The 23,389-nt window shown below is 39.4% G+C and overlaps 1 protein-coding gene across 1 annotated transcript in view; it reads right to left on the bottom strand.

The window, feature by feature from the left end:
* si:ch211-26b3.4 (connector enhancer of kinase suppressor of ras 2) overlaps nt 1–23,389 on the bottom strand; it is a 438,839-nt gene that overhangs the window by 168,232 nt on the left and 247,218 nt on the right. Inside the window, exon 9 of the mRNA XM_034181376.1 lies at nt 12,644–12,790. Coding sequence (XP_034037267.1) covers nt 12,644–12,790 — 147 coding nt within the window. The remainder of the gene's footprint in view (nt 1–12,643; nt 12,791–23,389) is intronic.

Below are 23,389 nucleotides of genomic sequence, written 5' to 3'. Positions count from 1 at the left end.
CAGTAGAAGTCTTTCGGAAAGCGATGTAACTAGGTTTAAGGATATGATTCCTTCTTTATGTTCTCTAATGCCATATACCAACACAGTGCAGAGTAGCTACCTAAACTCTGTGAGTGAGATAGATTATCTCATCAATAGTTTTACATCCTCATTGAGCAAGACTTTGGATGCTGTAGCTCCTCTGAAAAAGAGAGCCTTAAATCAGAAGTGCCTGACTCCGTGGTATAACTCACAAACTTGCAGCTTAAAGCAGATAACCCGTAAGTTGGAGAGGAAACGGCGTCTCACTAATTTAGAAGATCTTCACTTAGCCTGGAAAAAGAGTCTGTTGCTCTATAAAAAAAGCCCTCCGTAAAGCTAGGACATCTTACTACTCATCACTAATTGAAGAAAATAAGAACGACCCCAGGTTTCTTTTCAGCACTGTAGCCAGGCTGACAAAGAGTCAGAGCTCTATTGAGCCGAGTATTCCTTTAACTTTAACTAGTAATGACTTCATGACCTTCTTTGCTAATAAAATTTTAACTATTAGAGAAAAAATTACTCATAACCATCCCAAAGACATATTGTTATCCTTGGCTGCTTTCAGTAATGCTGGTATTTGGTTAGACTCTTTCTCTCTGATTGTTCTGTCTGAGTTATTTTCATTAGTTACTTCCTCCAAACCATCAACATGTCTATTAGACCCCATTCTTACCAGGCTGCTCAAGGAAGCCCTACCATTAATTAATGCTTTGATCTTAAATATGATCAATCTATCTTTATTAGTTGGCTATGTACCACAGGCTTTTAAGAAGGCAGTAATTAAACCATTACTTAAAAAGCCATCACTTGACCCAGCTATCTTAGCTAATTATAGGCCAATCTCCAACCTTCCTTTTCTCTCAAAAATTCTTGAAAGGGTAGTTGTAAAACAGCTAACTGATCATCTGCAGAGGAATGGTCTATATGAAGAGTTTCAGTCAGGTTTTAGAATTCATCATAGTACGGAAACAGCATTAGTGAAGGTTACAAATGATCTTCTTATGGCCTCAGACAGTGGACTCATCTCTGTGCTTGTCCTGTTAGACCTCAGTGCTGCTTTTGATACTGCTGACCATAAAATTTTATTACAGAGATTAGAGCATGCCATAGGTATTAAAGGCACTGCGCTGCGGTGGTTTGAATCATATTTATCTAATAGATTACAATTTGTTCATGTAAAAGGGGAGTCTTCTTCACAGACTAAGGTTAATTATGGAGTTCCACAAGGTTCTGTGCTAGGACCAATTTTATTCACTTTATACATGCTTTCCTTAGGCAGTCTTATTAGAAAGCATTTCTTAAATTTTCATTGTTACGCAGATGATACCCAGCTTTATCTATCCATGAAGCCAGAGGACACACACCAATTAATTAAACTGCAGGAATGTCTTACAGACATAAAGACATGGATGACCTCTAATTTCCTGCTTTTAAATTCAGATAAAACTGAAGTTATTGTACTTGGCTCCACAAATCTTAGAAATATGGTGTCTAACCAGATCCTTACTCTGGATGGCATTACCCTGACCTCTAGTAATACTGTGAGAAATCTTGGAGTCATTTTTGATCAGGATATGTCCTTCAATGCACATATTAAACAAATACGTAGGACTGCTTTTTTTGCATTTGCGCAATATCTCTAAAATTAGAAAGGTCTTGTCTCAGAGTGATGCTGAAAAACTAATTCATGCATTTATTTCCTCTAGGCTGGACTATTGTAATTCATTATTATCAGGTTCTCCTAAAAGTGCCCTGAAAAGCCTTCAGTTAATTCAAAATGCTGCAGCTAGAGTACTGACAGGGACTAGAAGGAGAGAGCATATCTCACCCATATTGGCCTCTCTTCATTGGCTTCCTGTTAATTCTAGAATAGAATTTAAAATTCTTCTTCTTACCTATAAAGTTTTGAATAATCAGGTCCCATCTTATCTTAGGGACCTCATAGTACCATATCACCCCAATAGAGCGCTTCGCTCTCAGACTGCAGGCTTACTTGTAGTTCCTAGGGTTTGTAAGAGTAGAATGGGAGGCAGAGCCTTCAGCTTTCAGGCTCCTCTCCTGTGGAACCAGCTCCCAATTCGGATCAGGGAGACAGACACCCTCTCTACTTTTAAGATTAGGCTTAAAACTTTCCTTTTTGAAAAAGCTTATAGTTAGGGCTGGATCAGGTGACCCTGAACCATCCCTTAGTTATGCTGCTATAGACTTAGACTGCTGGGGGGTTCCCATGATGCACTGAGTGTTTCTTTCTCTTTTTGCTCTGTATGCACCACTCTGCATTTAATAATTAGTGATTGATCTCTGCTCTCTTCCACAGCATGTCTTTTTCCTAATTCTCTCCCCTCAGCCCCAACCAGTCCCAGCAGAAGACTGCCCCTCCCTGGGCCTGGTTCTGCTGGAGGTTTCTTCCTGTTAAAAGGGAGTTTTTCCTTCCCACTGTCGCCCAGTGCTTGCTCACAGGGGGTCGTTTTGACCGTTGGGGTTTTCCTGTAATTACTTTATGCTTTTGCCTTACAATATAAAGCGCCTTGGGGCAACTGTTTGTTGTGATTTGGCGCTATATAAATAAAATTGATTTGATTTATATATATACATATATATATATATATATATATATATATATATATATATATATAAGTGCTAATAAATAAAAATATAGTGGTGTTAAAGAAAATTTTATGATTTAAATCTTAAAATATAATGCAATGCTAAAATACCCTCAACCATATGAGCATAAAAATAGGAAACAGAATGTGACCTTTTGAGGATGCCATGTTGCAGTCTCATATTGATATTGTAGACAGAAAGTGACGTACAAACTCCATCTTTCCCATTTTGCAGAGCAGCCAGAAGGCTGAGGTTAAAATCAGTGGTTGCTCTCCAATACACTGTCTACCGGATGCTCGTGCAGGTTAACATTTTGAGAATCTTCACTTTTTTGAAATGGAGGATTCTAGCTATTATTTCTCAAAGGAGAAGGCAAATGAGCATCAATCCCATTCCTAAAGGAAGAGAAAATTTGAAAAGAAACAGTATCAAGAACACTGTCTGGATAATTCAATCTGCAACTTCACCACTAGATGTCACTAAATCCTACACACTGTAGCTTTAAAGCCATGAGTCATTTTCTGTTTAAAAAAATGCTTTGCTGTACTGTCCAATACATTACAAAACAAAGACTGCTTCCCATCATCACACACAAAAACTTTTTTGTTAGAAACAAGATTAAATACTGAACACTTTTCTCATCGAATGCAGTCCACTGAAAAGAAGTCATCCAGTTTTATCATCTAAAACAATTTATCAACACTATACACACACACACATAAAACAATAGGAGCATGAATATCTATGGTGGTGATGGAGAACAGCAGAAGACATGATGTTGCAGTGTAGAAGAATGACAAAACAAAGAGAAGTGCAGAAAAAGTCAAAGAGCAGCAGCGCACCAAGCAAAGATCAAAGCATCCATGTAACATGGAAATGAATTAGACGGCTGCAAGGTTAAAAATAGAAACGGTGGAACACAGGGCCTGACAAGGCAGTGGCTGCTTCACAGCACTCAAGCAGCATTAGACTGCAAACCTCTGCTTCACCTCAGCACACACTCTCTTTTTTGTGCAAGCGTTTGAGTGATTTTCCTTGACCAGGCACAATTCTGACTGGATAACAGTTCCACAAAGTATTTGCCCTTAAGTGAAATATGTATACCTTAAAGACTTTTAAAAGTGCTGTACATGAGATGTGCACCCTCTCTTTTTGCATAAAGATGTTGCCAACACCAGCCTCAGATCTCAGTAATTATGAAATTGTATCTGTGCAGGCGTGTGGACAAACCATATATTTTAATCGGATACATATACTGCACACCTCCACACTGTGCAAACAAAAACAAAGCCAAAATATAACTGATATCTGGCTCATCTGAAATCATTTAGAGTCAGATTTTGCACACGAGGCACATGCAGGAGGCTCCTGTTGTAGCTGGCACAAAAAACCATTTCCCACTTTTTAAAACCAGCAGCTGTCATACATGATAACTTGTAGACCCTCGTGAAAAAGGAGAAAACAATACAGATTAATTCATAACTAGAAAGTGACTCAAACAGCCAGCTGTCAATCACAGCTATCCACCTCTCACTGAACGAGTCCACACTACTTTTGGAATTGCACAATTTTCAAAATCTTGTGCATGATCAGAACAACTTAAATAATTGCAGATGTTTGTAACATCATCTTATAATAAATATGAACTGGAGCCCAACCAAAAATCAACTTTTCTGAATCCACATGAGAATTTGATTATGTCAAATGGAGCTTATAATCCATTTTTTTTGTTGTTGTTGTTGTTGTTGTTGTTGTTGTTTTTTGTTGTTGTTGTTTTTGTTTTTTTACTAGCTTGAAAGGTCCTTCAATTTATATTCCAGTTCAACTTACAGGAAAAAAAAATCTGATTTCTTGTTGTGGTTCTTCAAATAATAATAATAATAATAATAATAATAATAATAATAATAACAATACCTATTTATGTAACAAAATAAACACAAATAGTAAAAGAATAAATGTCAATAATAAAAAGTACATGAAGAATGCACAAAAAAATCAAAGAGCTGAAAATAAAGAAAATGTGTGAATTATGCTCCTGTGTGTGTGTGTGTGTGTGTGTGTGTGTGTGTGTGTGTGTGTGTGTGTGTGTGTGTGTGTGTGCGTGGTTTCACATGAAACCACATATTCTGTCATCTTTAAAATGCTGTGTTTCAAAAAGCAAGATTTATTTCATTCCGTCATTCAATCTCTATGAATGGTAACTCCAAGTAAGGTAAGGGTCATGTGGGGGAGGGGGAAACTGGAGCCTATGCTAGAAGTCATAGGGCATGAGGTGGGCTACACCCATCGAAACTGAGCAATTGGGGGAGAAGGGCCTTAGTTAGGGAGGTGACTGAGAACCCAATGGGTTCTGTCAGAGCTGCAGCATTTCTCAGGAGAAATGAGAACCTTCCAGAAGGACAACCATCTCTGCAGCAATCCACCAATCAAGCCTGTATGGTAGAGTGGCCAGGGGACTGCAGAGTAAAAAATAAAAAATGCTCGGTCCACGGACAGCCACGTGACACGCGATCACAACGTGGGCCTTTGAGTGACAGCCAGCTGTGAGCCCAAGGGGGCGTGTCACTCAGACAATGTCAGCGCAGGCTCACCGACACTGTCAGATGATAACACGCATGTTGGCAGGTGAGAGTGCGAGTGACAGCAAGGTGTTCAATTAAAAGAAACAGTGGTGAAATAAAAAAAATACAAACAATGAGGACAACAGCCTGAGCTCATTCATGTGCGATGGCTTTGCTTCGCTCTGCAGATACAGGGGTGTGTCCAGCACAGACTCACTCTTTCAGCTGACACTGACAGGGTGAACACAACGTATTAAATTAAAACAAAGAACAATAAATAATACTAATAACAATGATCAGCATGTCATGAGAGCACGGACACACATGTGCATTGCTGTGGCATGTTATGAGTTGATGGCAGATATGTGTTCTGCAGCTGTGATTTGCACCGAACAGGTGGGTGTGTCACAGATGACCAGCAGCAGTTCAGCTCTGTGCCATCGCTGCTCATAGCTGGAGAACACATATCGTGGCATGTAGAACACACGTGTCGACATGCTTTCCTGAGGTGGTTAAAAATAAAAACACATAATGCCTTCAGCAGCGCCTCAACCCGTGCTATAGACGCCATCAGCCAGGCCGCTCATGTGAATATATCAATCTGATCATATGACTTCTCAGCTGACGATTCAAATGTCACGAACACCAAGTGAATGGTAGTCCACATGATGCAGTGTCCTTCAGCATGCTGCATGGTGGACAGTTGGACATGTGAGGCTGGCTGATGTGTTCGTGATCATTCAATAATGTGACTTCATTAATTCCTTGTTACGTCCATGGCCATGGTTCATGTACAGAGGAACAGGGAACAGAGGGACATTAATTCTCATATTGTCTGCTCTTTATACCAGGAATTAAATATTTTAACAGGGAAAATGCAATCCATTTGATCCGTCATTTCCAACACAGACCGTCACGTCATTAGGCATCAATTACACATCATAAGAATAATAAGATGAAGGAAATTGTTTTGCCAGAGTGCTGGAACAGTCACAGTAAGTTTTTTTTTTTTTTTGGTTTTATTATTTTTTTTTTCTTTCTTTTTTTTGCAGTGAGAACAGAATCATGACCAGTAACATGATTCTCTTACATTCAAACAGTACATAAACTGTTCTTATAATGTCCTGTGATCTCTCATTAATTTGTCCCTAAACATTTTTGTTGATTTATGTACATTTGCATATCTAATTCCTTCCGCTGCTATGTGAGTGTGATGTGGTCTCTCACCTATAATGTGCTCACAATGTGTTTGTGCTTTTACACAAAACAGTTGCTGTGGGATCGTTCAGGCCTGTCCGACCGTGTGTCCCTTCTGACAGCGGCTGGAATTTTTCACAGTTCGCCAAATTAGGTTGTTTTTTTTGCTGTTGTTGTTCCCTTTTTTGACCGCTTTCTGTGCCAATTGCCCAACTTTGTGTTATGCGTGAAGGTTCCCTTAGTAAAAAGCAGATGGCAGCCCACCTGGAGTTTGCCAAAAGGCACCTGAAGAACTCTCAGACCATGAGAAACAAAATTCTCTGGTCTGATGAGACAAAGATTGAACTCTTTGGCGTGAATGCCAGGTGTCATGTTTGGAGAAAACCAGGCACCATCCGTACAGTGAAGCATAGTGGTGGCAGCATCACGCTGTGGGGATGTTTTTCAGCAATAGGAACTGGGAGACTAGTCAGGATTGAGGGAAAGATAAATGCAGTAATGTATGAGTGATATCCTGGATGAAAACCTGCTCCAGAGCGTTCTTGACCTCAGACTGGGGTGACAGTTCATCTTTCAGCAGGACAATGACCCAAAGCACACAACCATGATATCGACGTCACATGATGGATTTGACGACTGCACGATTTCTGAAACAGACGTGGAGCTGTGGGAACAGGCCCATTGAATGCCATGAGCACTGCTGGATGACCCTTACCTGTGGACTGGACACCTGCATGGACTTCTCATCAAATGCATTCTTTTGTTGTGTTGTTCTGTTTTGTAAAACTTTGCAAAATCTTGGAACTGTTCGAATGACCTAAGCAGTGGGTCACCCCCTTTGAGTCTGATCTGTTTCAGGTTTCTTCCTCAATATCATCAAAGGGAGTTTTTCTTTACCACTGTCACCTGTGTGCTTGCTCTAGGGGTTGATAAGGTTAAATGCTACTTGTGTGAAGCGCCTTATGACAGCTTTGTTGCGATTTGGTGCTATATAAACTAAATAAATTCAACTGAATTGAAAAATTGAAAGGAGTGGCTTCAGGACAACTCTGTGAGTGTCCTTGAATTGACCAGCCAGAGCCCAGACCTGAATCTGATTGAACATCTCTGGAGACATCTAAAAATGTCTCTGCACCGACGCTCTCCATCCAACCTGATGGAGCTTGAGAGGTGTTGCAAAGAAGAATGGACAAAACTGCCTAAAGATAGATGCACCAAGCTTGTGGCATCATATTCAAGAAGACTTGAGGCTGTAATTGCTGCCAAAGGGGCATCAACAAAAAATTGAGTAAAGGGTGTGAATACTTACGTACGCGTGATTTCTTAATTTTCAATTTTTGATAAATTTGCAAAAATAAAAAAAGACTTTTTTCATGATCACATTTTGTGGTCTTGTGAGTAGAATTTTGAGGGGGAAAAAAATTTACTACATTTTGGAATAGGGCTGTAACATAGTAAAATGTTGAAAAAGTGAAGTGTTGTGAATACTTTCTGGATGCACCGTAGGGGTTTTCACAACCCAGTCTCACGGCAAGTCGTGATTCAGCAACACGAAATATACATTAATCTACTGGTTCGTGATATTGTGACAAAAAGTGCCTCATTTTCGTCACGGCAGCACGAATTCAGTCTCATTCATTCTGTGATGGCTGCATGAAATTAAAAGTGAAGCGGGGGTGTGTGGTTATGGTTCGGGTGGGGGGAAGGAGTAGAATTAGTAATAGTGAGTTTTAAAAAAATCACAAATGTTTTAAACATCTCGTGATGGGAGGATGAAAAAAAACGTGAGACTGGGCTGGTTTTTCATCAACTTTTCACAATGTTATTTTTGACTGATTATCTGCAGCTGTCTGGTGGTTTGCAGTTTGACAATTACATTTTTTTAATGTAGAATAACAAATGAAATTTTGTGTGTTTGTGTGTGTGTGTGTGTGGGGGGGGTTCTTTTCCTAATTTGACCTTTTCTGTTCAATTTCCTGCTGAAGCATGCCAAAGAAAAACCACTGTCCATTGCTGTCAAAAATCTGGAGTGCCTAAAACCTTTTACAGTACTACACACACACACAGCATGCACGCACGCACACACACACACACACACACACACACACACACACACACACACACACACACACACACACACACACACACACACACACACACACACAACCATTATTGTGCTAGAAACCACGATCAGCAATTCTACAAATGGAAGAACAGCAAAGGGGTTGATGCAAATTTTCACACCACTGAGAGCTTCTGTTAAAGGGCCAGGAGCAATTCTGTGAAATTATTCATAGTAAAAGAAATAGTCCAAAAGATGCAAAAGCAACAAAGGATCTGTGGAACAAATTGACCATCATATGAAATGTGTCAGTAAAAAAAAAAGAGTTAGTACACCATAAAAAAAAACAACAACAACCAGACAAATGAAAATGTAGGACAATATATGTAAAACAGAAAAAAGGCATCTGACAAAAGCAAATCAGAGCCAGAAAAACAGAGAATCAAATTCCACAAGCAGAAAGCAGAAATCACTGCAAATGATGGATGTGTGTCCTTTAAAGTTATTCATTGCCACCTTTGTGTGTCCACTGCCTTAATGATTTCATAATTTATAGAGTCTCATCTTTCATTCCTTCATATTCAGGCAAATAACAGCACGCCGAGGACCCAGGAACAGTTTAAAGTGAAATACAGTTATATTAAACTGAATGAATTATTTATATAATAACATAATAATTTTAAAAATGATTCCCGCTCAGCTGAAGCAGTGCCTTTGTAACAGTGATGAGTCAGTGTGTGCTGAAGGTTCTTGGTGATTGTGCAATATTCTCTCCACTTGGAATTCTCCTCCTATTATTAATGCAGTAGTCACAACTGATGCCTCCCACAAGAATGGTGCCGCAGGTCGAGCAGATTTCGGGAAACTACACCATCTAAATCTGCATTGAACAAGTAGGTTTGCCCTTCCGGATATGTTGCTGTGACAACCAACTCAACAGTTGTTTCCAAGAACTCAGAAATCCAGAATCATACCAAATCAAATGTTCAATCCAGCTAACATAGCAATTCATGTAAAAAGAACAGTTCCAGGTATCCCGCGTTCATACACCGATACGGATACAACCCCTGGCAAAAATTATGGAATCACCGGCCTTGGAGGATGTTCATTCAGTTGTTTAATTTTGTAGAAAAAAAGCAGATCACAGACATGACACAAAACTAAAGTCATTTCAAATGGCAACTTTCTGGCTTTAAGAAACACTATAAGAAATCAAGAAAAAAAATTGTGGCAGTCAGTAACGGTTACTTTTTTAGACCAAGCAGAGAGAAAAAAATATGGAATCACTCAATTCTGAGGAAAAAATTATGGAATTATGAAAAACAAAAGAACGCTCCAACACATCACTAATATTTTGTTGCAAAACCTCTGGCTTTTATAACAGCTTGCAGTCTCTGAGGCATGGACTTAATGAGTGACAAACAGTATTCTTCATCAATCTGGCTCCAACTTTCTCTGATTGCTGTTGCCAGATCAGCTTTGCAGGTTGGAGCCTTGTCATGGACCATTTTCTTCAACTTCCACCAAAGATTTTCAAGTGGATTAAGATCCGGACTATTTGCAGGCCATGACATTGACCCTATGTGTCTTTTTGCAAGGAATGTTTTCACAGTTTTTGCTCTATGGCAAGATGCATTATCATCTTGAAAAATGATTTCATCATCCCCAAACATCCTTTCAATTGATGGTATAAGAAAAGTGTCCAAAATATCAACGTAAACTTGTGCATTTATTGATGATGTAATGACAGCCATCCCCCCAGTGCCTTTGCCTGACATGCAGCCCTATATCATCAATGACTGTGGAAATTTACATGTTCTCTTCAGGCAGTCATCTTTATAAATCTCACTGGAACGGCACCAAACAAAAGTTCCAGCATCATCACCTTGCCCAATGCAGATTCGAGATTCATCACTGAATATGACTTTCATTCAGTCATCCATAGTCCACGATTGCTGTTCCTTAGCCCATTGTAACCTTGTTTTTTTCTGTTTAGGTGTTAATGATGGCTTTCGTTTAGCTTTTCTGTATGTAAATCCCATTTCCTTTAGGCAGTTTCTTACAGTTCGGTTGACATTGACTCCAGTTTCCTCCCATTCGTTCCTCATTTGTTTTGTTGTACATTTTTCGATTTTTGAGACATATTGCTTTAAGTTTTCTGTCTTGACGCTTTGATGTCTTCCTTGGTCTACCAGTATGTTTGCCTTTAACAACCTTCCCATGTTGTTTGTATTTGGTCCAGAGTTTAGACACAACTGTCTGTGAACAACCAACATCTTTTGCAACATTGCGTGATGATTTATCCTCTTTTAAGAGTTTGATAATCCTCTCCTTTGTTTCAATTGACATCTCTCGTGTTGGAGCCATGATTCATGTCAGTCCACTTGGTGGAATGGCTCTCCAAGGTGTGATCACTCCTTTTTAGATGCAGACTAACGAGCAGATCTGATTTGATGCAGGTGTTAGTTTTGGAGATGAAAATGTACAGGGTGATTCCATAATTTATTCCTCAGAATTGAGTGAGTCCATATTTTTTTCCCTCTGCTTGGTCTAAAAAAGTAACCGTTACTGACTGACACAATTTTTTTTCCTGATTTCTTATAGTGTTTCTTAAAGCCAGATAGTTGCCATTTGAAATGACTTTAGTTTTGTGTCATGTCTGTGATCTGCTTTTTTCTACAAAATCAAACAACTGAATGAACATCCTCCGAGGCCGGTGATTCCATAATTTTTGCCAGGGGTTGTATACGAGGTATCTTATAAAACTAACCGGCAGTTTTATAAAAAAAAAAAAAAACTATATGGATTTGATTGACATGTGATTACACCAATCATGCTTGAACCCTCGTGCGCATGCGTGAGTTTTTTCATGCGTGTCAGTGACGTCATTTCCCTGTGGGCAGGCCTTGAGTGAGATGTGGTCCCGCCCTCTCAGCTGAATTCTTTTGTTTCACATGCTGCTCGAGACGGCGCGCGTTGCTTTATCAAACTTTTTTCTGGACCTGTGAGGAATATCCGAGTGGACACTATTCGAGAAATTCAGCTGATTTTCGGTGAAAAGTTTAACGGCTGATGAGAGATTATGGGGTGTTTCTGTCGCTGTAAGGCCTTCCCACGGAGCAGGACGTCCTGCAGCGCTTCCAGGCGCCGTTGTCGGTCTGTTTCAAGCTGAAATCATCCTAATTTAAGGCTCTGTTGACCCAGGATGTCGTGAGAGAACAGAGAAAATTTAGAAGAGGCCGGCATGAGGAGTTTATGCGGACATTCCACTGTTTAAGGACATTTTGTAATGAAAGACATGCGCGCAAATTCACCGAGTCGTTTCCGTGACGACTCAGTGAATCTGTGTGCGCCGCAACAGGAAAAACACCTCTGTGTTGAAAACCATTTGTAAAATTCAGGCGGCTTTTGATGGCTTTCAACAAGTGAGTAACTGAGAAATTGTTTAACGGCTTGGGCATGTTCCAACTTGTCCGTTAAGGTTTCCAACGGAGGTGTTTTTCCTGTGGCGACCCCCCGCGGTCGGGTCCAGCCCTACATGCGACTCTGCCCGCACGTTCTTTCATTACAAAATGTCCGTTAACAATGGAATGTCCGAATAAACTCGTCATGCCGACTTCTTCTGAAAGTTCTCTGTTCTCTGACGACTTCCTGGGTCAACAGAGTCTGAAATGTGGAAGTTTTCAACTTGAAATGGCGAGACGCTGCCGCCTCGAAGCGCAGATCGCCGTCAGGCGCTGTGGGCCGTCCTTACGGCGACACTACCAGACCAAAATCTCTCATCAGCCGTTAACATTTTTACCGAAAACCAGCTGAATTTATCGAATGCTGTCCACTCAGTTGTGCCTTACTGTTTTGAAAAAATTTTCATTAAACAAAGCAGCAGTCTCTGAGCCATTCCTAAACAATGAAAAAAATCGACGAGAGGGTGGGCGACTCCTCGCTCAAAGACTGCCCACATGCGAATGACGTAACCGACAGGCGTGAAAAAACTCTTGCATGCCCATGAGGGTTCAAGCATGTCTGATGTAATCACACGTGATTCAAATCCATATGGTTTTTGAAAAAATAATAAGGTCGGATACTTTTCTAATAGACCTCGTATGCTGCATCTTCATTCAAATTTCAAATAAGATGGCACTTGGAGGTGAGCACAGCATGTCATAGTTAATCACTGTTTAATGTAGGCTACCTGTAGGCCCAGGGGTTTCCAGCGAACATTTCTGAGCAGAGCGGGAGTGGAGCTCAGGGTGTTCTGGGGCCTCTTCTTCAGTGTGAGGATGACTCCACATGGGTCTTCCCTCAGAGCATTGACCAGGTTCTTCAGCTGCCAGCCCACCTGAGGAGCACACACAAACACACACACACACACACACACACACACACACACACACACACACACACACACACACACACACACACACACACACACACACACAACGGGATATCAAATGGACTGTTGTGTGTTGGGGGGTTTGGCTGGATGTTTTTGTGTTGTTTTCTTTTCTTTGCTCTCCAGGTGGTATGCAAACTGTTTTTTGTCTGTGGAGACGGTGCTGGCAGAAGAATCCTTCACCCTCATCAACATTATTGGCTGCACTTGTGGAGGATGTCCACGTGCAGGCCTAATGACTCGCAGCACCTGTGGATGATGCTCACGTGCAGACTTAAGGACTTTCAGCTGAAGCAGATAATTAGATGGCGTTCTGCATTTAAGCCATGAGTTGTTCAAGCAGAATTGCCGGGAACTCGACCTTGTGACGTTCGTTTGTGAGACGCTGAGGACCGCGCCTGGGTTTGACACATCGTGCCTGTGAAGGAGGACAGGTGAGGGACACATGCTGTCAGCACACATCAGAGGTGATTGACTGATTGTCTGAATAAGTGTTAATAGTAATTTGGTATTTTGTTACGCAGTATATTTGAACATTGATGAGAATTGTGCAGCTCGCTTCTCACGGCCGTGGCGTGCGGACTGATGATCCTCCACCTGTTGCGAGAAGCTGCTCATTTACGTAAAGCTTAAAGTCAGACCTGAATGTGTTGCTGATAGCGTGTGCCTTTGAAGGATATTAGTTGTAGCTGTTGACTTACCTCACCTCTTCTATCCTTCACAGAGTCAGTTTGTCGTGTCCACCTGGGGGGTGTTTGGCGGTGAATTTGAGTTCAGAGGCGCCGGGCTTCGATCCCTTTGGGCGCTGGAGAGCGCGCCGTCCTTCACTCCGCCAGACAAGCTATATATTATGTTGTACACAATTATTGCATGGAAAGGGAAATAAATGTTTTGTTTTTGGAACCGCTTTCTGGTTATTTAGCGCTGGGTTCAGTCAGACGCAGGTCCGCTCCTCAACCCGCGTCGGCACATAACATGGACTGCTATAAAAAAACCACAAGCACGTGCACGGCAGACTGATCCAGGTGCACTGAGGAAAACCACCACAGGCACATTTTTCATCCTGTGTGTCATTCACTGACTAAATATCACTTATCCCCTCCTGAGCCATGCCGTGTGAAAGCTATTATTTTATTGCAACTATTACAAGTAATTTTAAGAATAAGATCAACTTTATTTATCCCGCAGGAAATTATTTTTGCCAGAGTACCGAAACAGTGACAGTAAACAGTGAACAGTTTTTTTAAGACATTTGAACAAGATGTTCGACAATATTACACATGTAACTCTGAGTAACTGAACTCTGTTCATTATGTATTCATCTTGCAGAGGTGGAGGAGATATACAGTCTGATTGCCACAGGTGGGAAAGACCTCCTGTGGCATTCTGTGATGCACCTCAGTGACCTCAGTCTGTGGCTGAAGGTGCTCTGACAGGATGGCAGTGTGGCATGCGGGGGGTGGGAGGTGCTGTCCAAGATGCTGAGCAGTTTCCTCAACATCATCCTCTTTGACTCCTCCGTCACAGACTCTAGTTCAACACCCAGGACAGAGCCAGCTCTCCTAATGAGGCTGTTGAGTCTGTTCGTGTCAGCTGCCTTCAGCCTGCTGCCCCAGCACACTACAGCGCAGAAGATGACCACCGAGCGGTATAACATCTGCAACATATTTCTGCAAATATTGAAAGATCTGAGCCTCCTGAGGAACTACAGCCAGCTCTGATCTTTCTGACCTTGAAGTTATTAGCATTAGTATAAACTCTAACAAGTTATTTTGAGGGAACTCAAAAGCAACAGTAACAAATAAATATATATTGACCCTTCATATTATCACAGAATAAGTGATTAAACTATTTAGATTATATTTAATAAAAAGAGATAATGTATCATTTTCTAGTTTCATAAACTTTGATGTTTGTTCCCAGACAGCTGATTTATTAGCGGTCGGCTGTACACTGGCGTGATCATGCATCACATTATGAAATGAGCAATACTGTCAACAACACTACAAGAAATCAGGTTTCACAGAATGCCCAGAAGGCCAGAAATATTTTTGATTGACATAAAAGAAAAGTAATGCAATTGAAACAAGAGATTTCTGGCATCCGCCAATCCACATCTGGATCACCTCCTAAATTTAATGGAGTCTTCCACGCCCTAATGTCTGTCTGTGGTGCAAATTTGGTGAGAATGTGTGAAGTATTTTTGAAGAAATCCTTCAAAGACTTTATAAAGTGAAATCTTGATCCAGAATCTGGATCTGGATCCAGATCACCTCCAGAATTTAATGGAGTCTTCCATGGCCTAATATGTATCTGTGTTGAAAATTTTGTCAAAATTTGTGCAGTAATTTTGACGTAATCCTGTCTTCCATGGCCTAATATGTATCTGTGTTAAAAATTGCATCAAAATCCATGAAGTAGTTTTGACGTAATCCTTCAAAGCCTACATATAAAGTGAATCTCAATCCAAAATCCAGATTCGGATCTGGATCACCTCCAATATTTAATGGAGTCTTCCATGCCCTGATATCTATCTGTGGTGCAAATTTGGTGAGAATCTGTGAAGTAGTTTTGACATAACCTTTCCAAGTGTATATAAAGTGAAATCTTGATCCAGAATCCAGATTTGGATCCAGATCACCTCCAAAATTGAATGGAGTCTTCCATGGCCTAATATGTATCTGTGTTGAAAATTTTGTCAAAATGTGTGCAGTAGTTTTGATGTAATCCTGTTAACAGTAATCCTTCAAAGCCTATATAAAGTGAAACTTGGTCCAGAATCCAGATTCGGATCCAGATCATCACCAAAATTTAATGGGTTACTCCATGCCCTAATATCTATCTGTGGAGAAAATGTCTTCAAAATCTGTGCAGTAGTTTTGACGTAATGTTGCTAACTAACAGACAGACAGATAAACAAACACAGGTCATTTAATTACAATATTATCAGTGATGCCGGTAACGCGTTACTTAGTAACGCGTTACTCTAATCTGACCACTTTTTTTAGTAACGAGTAATCTAACGCGTTAATCTTTCCAAATCAGTAATCAGATTAAAGTTACTTCTCCATGTCACTGTGCGTTACTATTATTTTTCATTGTGGGTCGATAGCAGCATTAAACTTGGTCTATGGGCAGGAGGTCGGGGTTCGACTGAACGTCCCACTTTCAGTGAGCTGTGAGCTTATCATCCGCGGTTTTTTGCAGCTGCTCGACTCGTCCTCACCTCTTAAAGCGCGGTGATCAGCACACCTGCACTGAGCTTTACAAAGACATTTTTATGCTTTTTTTCCTCCTTTATTTAGAGCTGAGCTGAGCTGCTCCGTATCTGCACGTTAAAAACAGCTGATCCTCCGCGACGCGTCAACAACTAACACTATTTTCCACTCAAATGCACCTAAACTCTCTTTCTGAGGACCACATGATGTGAAAACACAATAAAACTTTCTTACCTGTAAATCTGGTCACGTTTTCTGCATAAATAAATGTTATCCATTCTTTGTGCTCAAACGCCAAAGCAGGGGCGAATCCAGATGGAATGGGGGCGTGGGGGAGGGATGTGCCCCCCTCACAACACCCCTAGATTAAAGGTCCAGTTTTGAAGCCTTTTTTTTACTACAACTACTAATACTACTTAAAATAATATTAATTTCGACAAGTAAAATATTTAGAGAGAATTTAAATGTTAGAAAAATGCTAGAATGAATTTAATAGTTACATTTATAAACAATGTAGGTTCGAAATTGCAAGTTTTACTGTTACAGTGCTGTCAACAGTTAAATATGAGGTCAAGAAAGAGGTCTTTATTTTACTTTTTATAAAACAAGTATTTATTTTCATTGAAGTCAAGAAAGGGTGACTATAAAGTAAGTTTTGGCAAAACAGGTATCATTGTCATGTTGAGGTGGCAGAGGGTTGTTGTCGGCAGCTGGGAAAAGTAACTAAAAAAGTAACTAGTAATCTAACTTAGTTACTTTTACAATTGAGTAATCAGTAAAGTAACTAAGTTACTTTTTCAAGGACTAATCAGTAATCAGTAATTGGATTACTTTTTCAAAGTAACTGTGGCAACACTGATTATTATACATATTATAACAATAACAAAAGATAAATATCTATTAATTTGGAGATCAGCAATCATTTTTATGCAGATCTGGTCAGCTCTGAGGCTGTGATGATCAGTGCTGGAGACGGAGGTGATCTGTGAGGCCATTAAGCTTTTATTTTCCTCTTCTGGTGAAGCAAAACATGTTAATAATTTCTTTAAAATGGGATTTGTGTTTTGTGAACCAGCAGGCTTTTTGCACTTCAGGCTCATTTACACCTTAATGATCATTAATTAAAAACAATAAACTTTTTAAAACTATGTAAAAATCTTTGATTCATGAAAAACTTCATGAATCAAAGTGTTTTCATTTTTTCAAGTTTTGATGATATCTCATCCAGAGATTTCACAATGGCAGCATGATTATTTTTATATGGACGTAACAACCGCATGTTTGACCAATTCATTTGAAACTGGGTAGAATTCATCACTGTGAAAAAAACAAAAAACAAAAAGTAATTATCCTGATAGGAACAAGTTGCTTTTGGAAATCATTGGCAGCAAATCAGTGATGTTCCTGCACTATACTGTACAGATCTAAATCAAAACGTAGATTAAAACTTAGTCAGCAAGAGAGAAACTTTTCAAATGAGCATTCATACAAAAATTCTATCAAATTTGGAGGTTTGTTCTGCCTTAGTAAGACTTGAAATAACAGGGTTTAGCATACGGTTGATGAAAACAAAGGTAGCACAAAGGACTCCGTCTTGATGTCGGGCACATAATGCATGTCACAGGTGGTTTGGGGACATTACAGGACACAAACTGAGCGCAAAGCTGGGTGTTTGGCACAAAGGGATTGGCTTTATCATCTTCTTACATCATAAATGGGTTGTGGCTGTAATATAAATGCAACAATCGCAGCGCCACCTGTTAGCACTGTGGCATTAGTAACAGTTGGTCGAGTAAAAGCAAATCTACAATCAAGTCAAAGAACAATTCATACCATAAAAATGAATCAAGTAAAAGTGAAAAATTCCCATTTGAGAAGCCTTCTCAAGTAAAACCAAAAAAGTGCCACTTGGACCTTGGTGTTTGAGATGGAGAGGTGTCTGGAAAGAGCTTCTGGAGTCATGAGGTCCCTGGACAGAAGTGTTTGGTGTTGATACCTTTTCAGGACAAAGAAGGTCCAAGTCTTTCTGGACATGGTGTTTCCTGTCTTACTGCATGGTTGTGAGACTTGGACAATAACCAGTGTCGTAAGGTGATACCTAGCTACATTTGAGTCTCTTCAGAGGATCCTTAAGTGCCCCTTAAGAGTTGGTAACCCAGTTTAAATATCTTGGGGTTCTTTTGGATTCCAACCTCACTTTCAAGAAACATATTAAAAAGGTCTCAAACACAATAACATTATTATAACAATAACAATAACAGATTAGACCACTCATTACAACTGCAGCAGCAAAGTCCTAACCTCCACTGTATGATATTCTCTTATATTGAATACTGCTTCACTACATGGTCCTTCGCAAGTGCCACTGCATTAAAGCCAATTGAACAGCTGTATAAAAAGATATTTGATCACATCTTATCTTATCTTATCTTATCACATCGGTGCACTATTTCAGAAATATAAATTTTTTAATTTTGAAAATTTTAAAAATAATTCTCTGGTGTATTGGGTACTGAATGGGCTCATCCCAGCACCTCTTAATGAATTTATAAAAAAAAAATAGGAATCGTGAGACTAGTACTCGGTCCACAGTGCAGGGGGACTGTATGGTACAGTTCCAAAAGTCCACATTTCTATCAAGGGCTGTTCCAGTTGGAAAGCTCTACCAATTACATTTAGAGAAAGCAATATGTTGTTTTATTTAAGAGGGGATTAAAAGAATGGCTCCTTGGTCAGCAACATTGTGAACATGTGAGATTTTAGATGATGAAGGAGAGGGTATAGAGGCGTGTGTAAAATGTTTTTTGTTTTGTTTTACTATTTAGGGACTTTAATAATAGTGTTGACTGTCTGTCATTTTGTATGTACTATCATGCTAATTGGTTACTGCAATGTTTGTCTTGTATGACGGCGTTTTAGGGTCACATAGAATTAATTTTTTTAGACTTTTAGACTTACGAGAATAAAGTTGCAATATTATGAGAATAAAGTCGTACTTTTATGAGAATAAAGTCATAATATTACGAGAATAAAGTCATAATATTACGAGAATAAATTCATAATATAATATTTTGACTTTTTTCTTGTAACATTATGACTTTTTTCTCATAAAATTATGACTTTATTCTCGTAATATTACAACTTTATTCTGGTAATATTAGGACTTTTTTCTCATTATATTACGACTTTATTCTCGAAGTCCAAAAAAAAAAAAAAAAAGAAATTCAATGTGGCCCTAAAACTTCGTCGTAGTCTTGTAATGTGTTATGATGTATTGTATTGTATTATATTGTATTCTTTTGTATTGTTCATGTATGTTCTGTGTTGGTGGTATTTTTACTCCATGGAGCTGTGGATGGAAATTAGCCTTGAGCTAAATCCGGTATATTTACAGCACTTGTCTGTTCATTAAAATGCATTGTCCCATTCAAATAAATTAATACATTAAATGAAATGAAAATGACTGACATGAGAACTATCACTTGCATTGTGCACGTGGGTGACTCAGTGTTGAGGACCCCAGCAGCTGGAGAAGGCCAAGGCTCAGACTGGTTGTCAGCCAAGCGATTGCCATCGGAGACCAAAGGTGGTTCTGTAGTGGATATGGTGATGTGGAGCACCAGCCCACGCTCAGACCTGACTTGACCAACCATAGCTTGCTGGCTTGCGATCATGTCCCAAGCCTCTGGACTTTCACATCACCAAATTAGCTAATGGTCTTAAAGTTGTCGGCCATATTGTGAGGGGCTCATCTTTATAAATAAGACATATGCATAACTGAAAAAAATGCATCTTCTCTTTTGCAACGTCATTTTATTTAAATTCTCACCTGAATTTCATTAAATATAAACCTTTCTAAAACTATTAATTAAATTACATCAAAACAATTGACTATTTTTATTTTCTAGTTAGAGATGAATAAAATTAATTCAGGCCCTTTATTAATTTAAAATGTAGCAATAAATCAAGAAATTCATTGTGACAATTGTGTCATGTTTTTGTACAGTTTTTGATAGACGAACACATTACTGAACAAATCTGTTTACAAAAAAACATAAATTATTATTTTGTGATCTTTGCTGCGCTCTTGATTATTCAGCCAACTGAATTTGAAATTCTATCTTGAAACAGTGTCATATTCACGATTTGATGCATAGTTTTTACTACATGTTCATTCTGAATTCACAGTGTAATATACTTAGTGACATTGTAAGTGACAGAGACAGTGCGAGAGCTAAATCATTCACGGGAGAATGGAGTTTTGACTGTGTGACATTTTCATTTTAACAATTTTTTTTTGTGTGTAAACAGTTTAAACCTTGATTGCATCTGCTGTCATTCTTGTCAGTTATTGTGACTTCATCTCTTTAGTGGCACAGAAAGAACAAAACAGAGTGCCATTACCGTGTTTATCCTCTGACAGTGTCAGCCTGATTGATGCCTGACTGCAAAATCCAAGGCTTCGTCCGTAAGTAGGTTTGCAGAAGATGAAAACAATCAGTCTAATAATGTGACCAGCAGTGACTGCATGCATGCGTTAACACGGATATGACATTTAGACTGAGCCCAAAACACCTTGATTTTATTCTAGGCATTAGTTACTACACAGCAGTATATTTGATTACTTTGACCAATTTACAGTATTTATGTTCCTTATGTGGGTTTGGGTAGCAGAATGTCACTCAACCTGCAGACTTCCTGCAATGGTGAGTCTTTCACAATATAGTAATGTGAGTTACATGTCATTGCATTAGTGTTTTGTTTCTAATTTTCAATTGAGTCAATCAGTATTTGGACAATGACAGTATTTGGTCATGTTGTCTCTGTACACCACCACAGTGAAGTTGAAATGAAACAATCAAGCTGTGCTTATAAAGCACACTCCTCAACACCAAAAGATGTTCCAGCAACCAATAAAGCAGTCTAATATTTTAGTCTATTAAACTTACTTAGTCAACTACGGTTAGTCGAGCAACATTATCTGTCTAACCACCGTTTCACATCAGTGGCTAAACTTGTAGATTTGCCGTCTTGCGTTTGTCAATGATTTTCATGGGCATAGCAGTCTCGTGAGCGCCACTGCCAAGAAACGCCTCCAGAGCGAGAGTTTTATTTATTTCCAGGTTGGTTGTTGCCATGAACTATCCAGCCTTTGTTTCGTTAACTGGCTTTATTAACATTTACTGACATATATGAATTGCAGAATGACGTGCTTAGCTCTTAGCCTGCCAGTTCTTCTTCTACACTTATGTCAAGCCTTTTTGTGCACATAACCCTGAGCACTGCCACAAACACATCATGACAGTCGTCTGCTACAACCATGGCTAAAAGAGAAGGAAGCTGTCCTTTAGGAGGAATACAAGCAACATAGGGGTACTCTTGAGTGTACTATCAAGTGGTGGTACATGGTAGCTGCCATTTTTGAGGTAACACACTGAAGTTTTGTCAACTAAAATAAGATTAGCCTCCTCTGTACCAGGCTAAAAACTTTAGTAGGGTAACGCGAAACGTTAGCCGACTAAGTGCTTTGTGCAATGACTAACATAAAAAAAAATTAGTCAACTAATTGTATTTATTCGACTAAACAAGCTTAGACTGCTTTATCCATACGCCCTTTACACTGTCACAATGTCAAGCAAAACATCCAATCTGAAGGCCTCATAGGGTTTTGTGGCTGTGATTGGAGATACTTTCCACAATGCCACTTTGGTCTGTTGCATCACCAGTTATGTCGTTTCATGGTTTTGTGGCACTACAAGCACATCTTCAGTTTTTCATTTCAACTCAGCAACAAATGTGTAACTGTCCAAATACGTATGGACTTTAGTGTATATATATATATGTAATTCTCAGTCCAGTCTCATGTTTTTTTCATGCTCCCGTGACAAAATGAGTCAACTTTTCATGACTTTTTTTTTTTTAACTCACTATTACTAATCGTAATCCTTCCCCCACCCTAAACATAACCACCGCTGACCCCCCTGCTTCACTTTTAATTTCATGCAGCCATCACGGAATGAATTAGAATCAAGTTGTGCTGCCGTGATGAAAATGAGGTGCTTTTCGTCACAATATCACAAACCAATAGATTAATGTATATTTCGTGCTGCTGTATCACGACATGCCGTGAGACTGGGTTATAACTCTATGTCTTGCACTACACAATTCAGTTTTGTCCATGCTAGTTTATCACAGCAGATACAAATGAGGTGATCATGATCACTTAAAGTTTGAAAATTCTGCCTTACTAAAGCATGAATTACTTTAAAATGGTCAATATAATATGCAGTCAGATGTAAATCATACTCGACAGTACAAACAGACTTCCATAATGCAACAATTATCTTATTTACTAGCTATCGCCTGCACTAGCTAATTAGCACTGAGCAGTTTTAGAAATGATTTTGCTACATTTGTTTATGACAAATAAGGTAGAAATTGTGTATTTATCGGGTAACATCCAGCTGCTTCCAGTTATTGCACAGATAGACCTTGCAGTTTTTAGTTCACATATTTGTGTATTTTAGCTCTACGTTGACACACAAAGCATCCAGCAACTTCCCATTTCAACAGACCAAATTAATAAAAATGGGATTATGACTCTGTAATGTGCCTGCAGCATGAGTCAAAGCCTCAAAACACTGAAGGCACATTGCTTCAAATGGGAAGAAAACAAAAGTAAATGCGGTGCTTTCAGTTTTGTACATGACCTCGTCCTAAATCGCTCATCAAATAATTTAATAATTTAATTAATTAAAAAGTGTGTCAGCGAGCATATTACTGGCACACCCACATATCAAAGTATTAGGCATGTAGAGGAAATGTTACAAGGGCTTTCAAACAGCCAAGTTTGCGAACAATAAAATATCTGTACTCATTTCCATAAAATCAGGTATTTTCTTATACATTAACATGGGACTGGAAATTTGACATTCACCTCTGACCTTGATTGTTGACCAATCCTAATCAAAATCAAATCACTTATTCCTGTGCATAGGTCCAATGTGTCTGCCAAGTTTTTATCAGAGTTGGATTAGGCATTCTTGATATATCTTACTAAATACCCCATCACACTAAAGGCCAAATGAGGCCGAATGCTGGCTGAATGAAAATTCGATCCACATTCGGGAGGTATCGAGGTGCATTCATGGCCATTGGACAGCATTCTGAGCGCAGTCCAAACAGTCAGGCACAGTTGTGCGACTGCGAATGTTTTCCTCGTGTTCAAAACTTTCTGGGCTCAGTCGAAGTGGAAAAATATCAAACGGCAGTCGAAGTGCTGTCTGACCGCAGTGTGACTGCATTCTAAACAATCACATGGTGCGAA

This window comes from Thalassophryne amazonica, chromosome 11 (assembly GCF_902500255.1).
Source record: "Thalassophryne amazonica chromosome 11, fThaAma1.1, whole genome shotgun sequence".
NCBI lineage: Eukaryota > Metazoa > Chordata > Actinopteri > Batrachoidiformes > Batrachoididae > Thalassophryne > Thalassophryne amazonica.
This window is presented reverse-complemented; position numbering and strand designations above follow the sequence as displayed.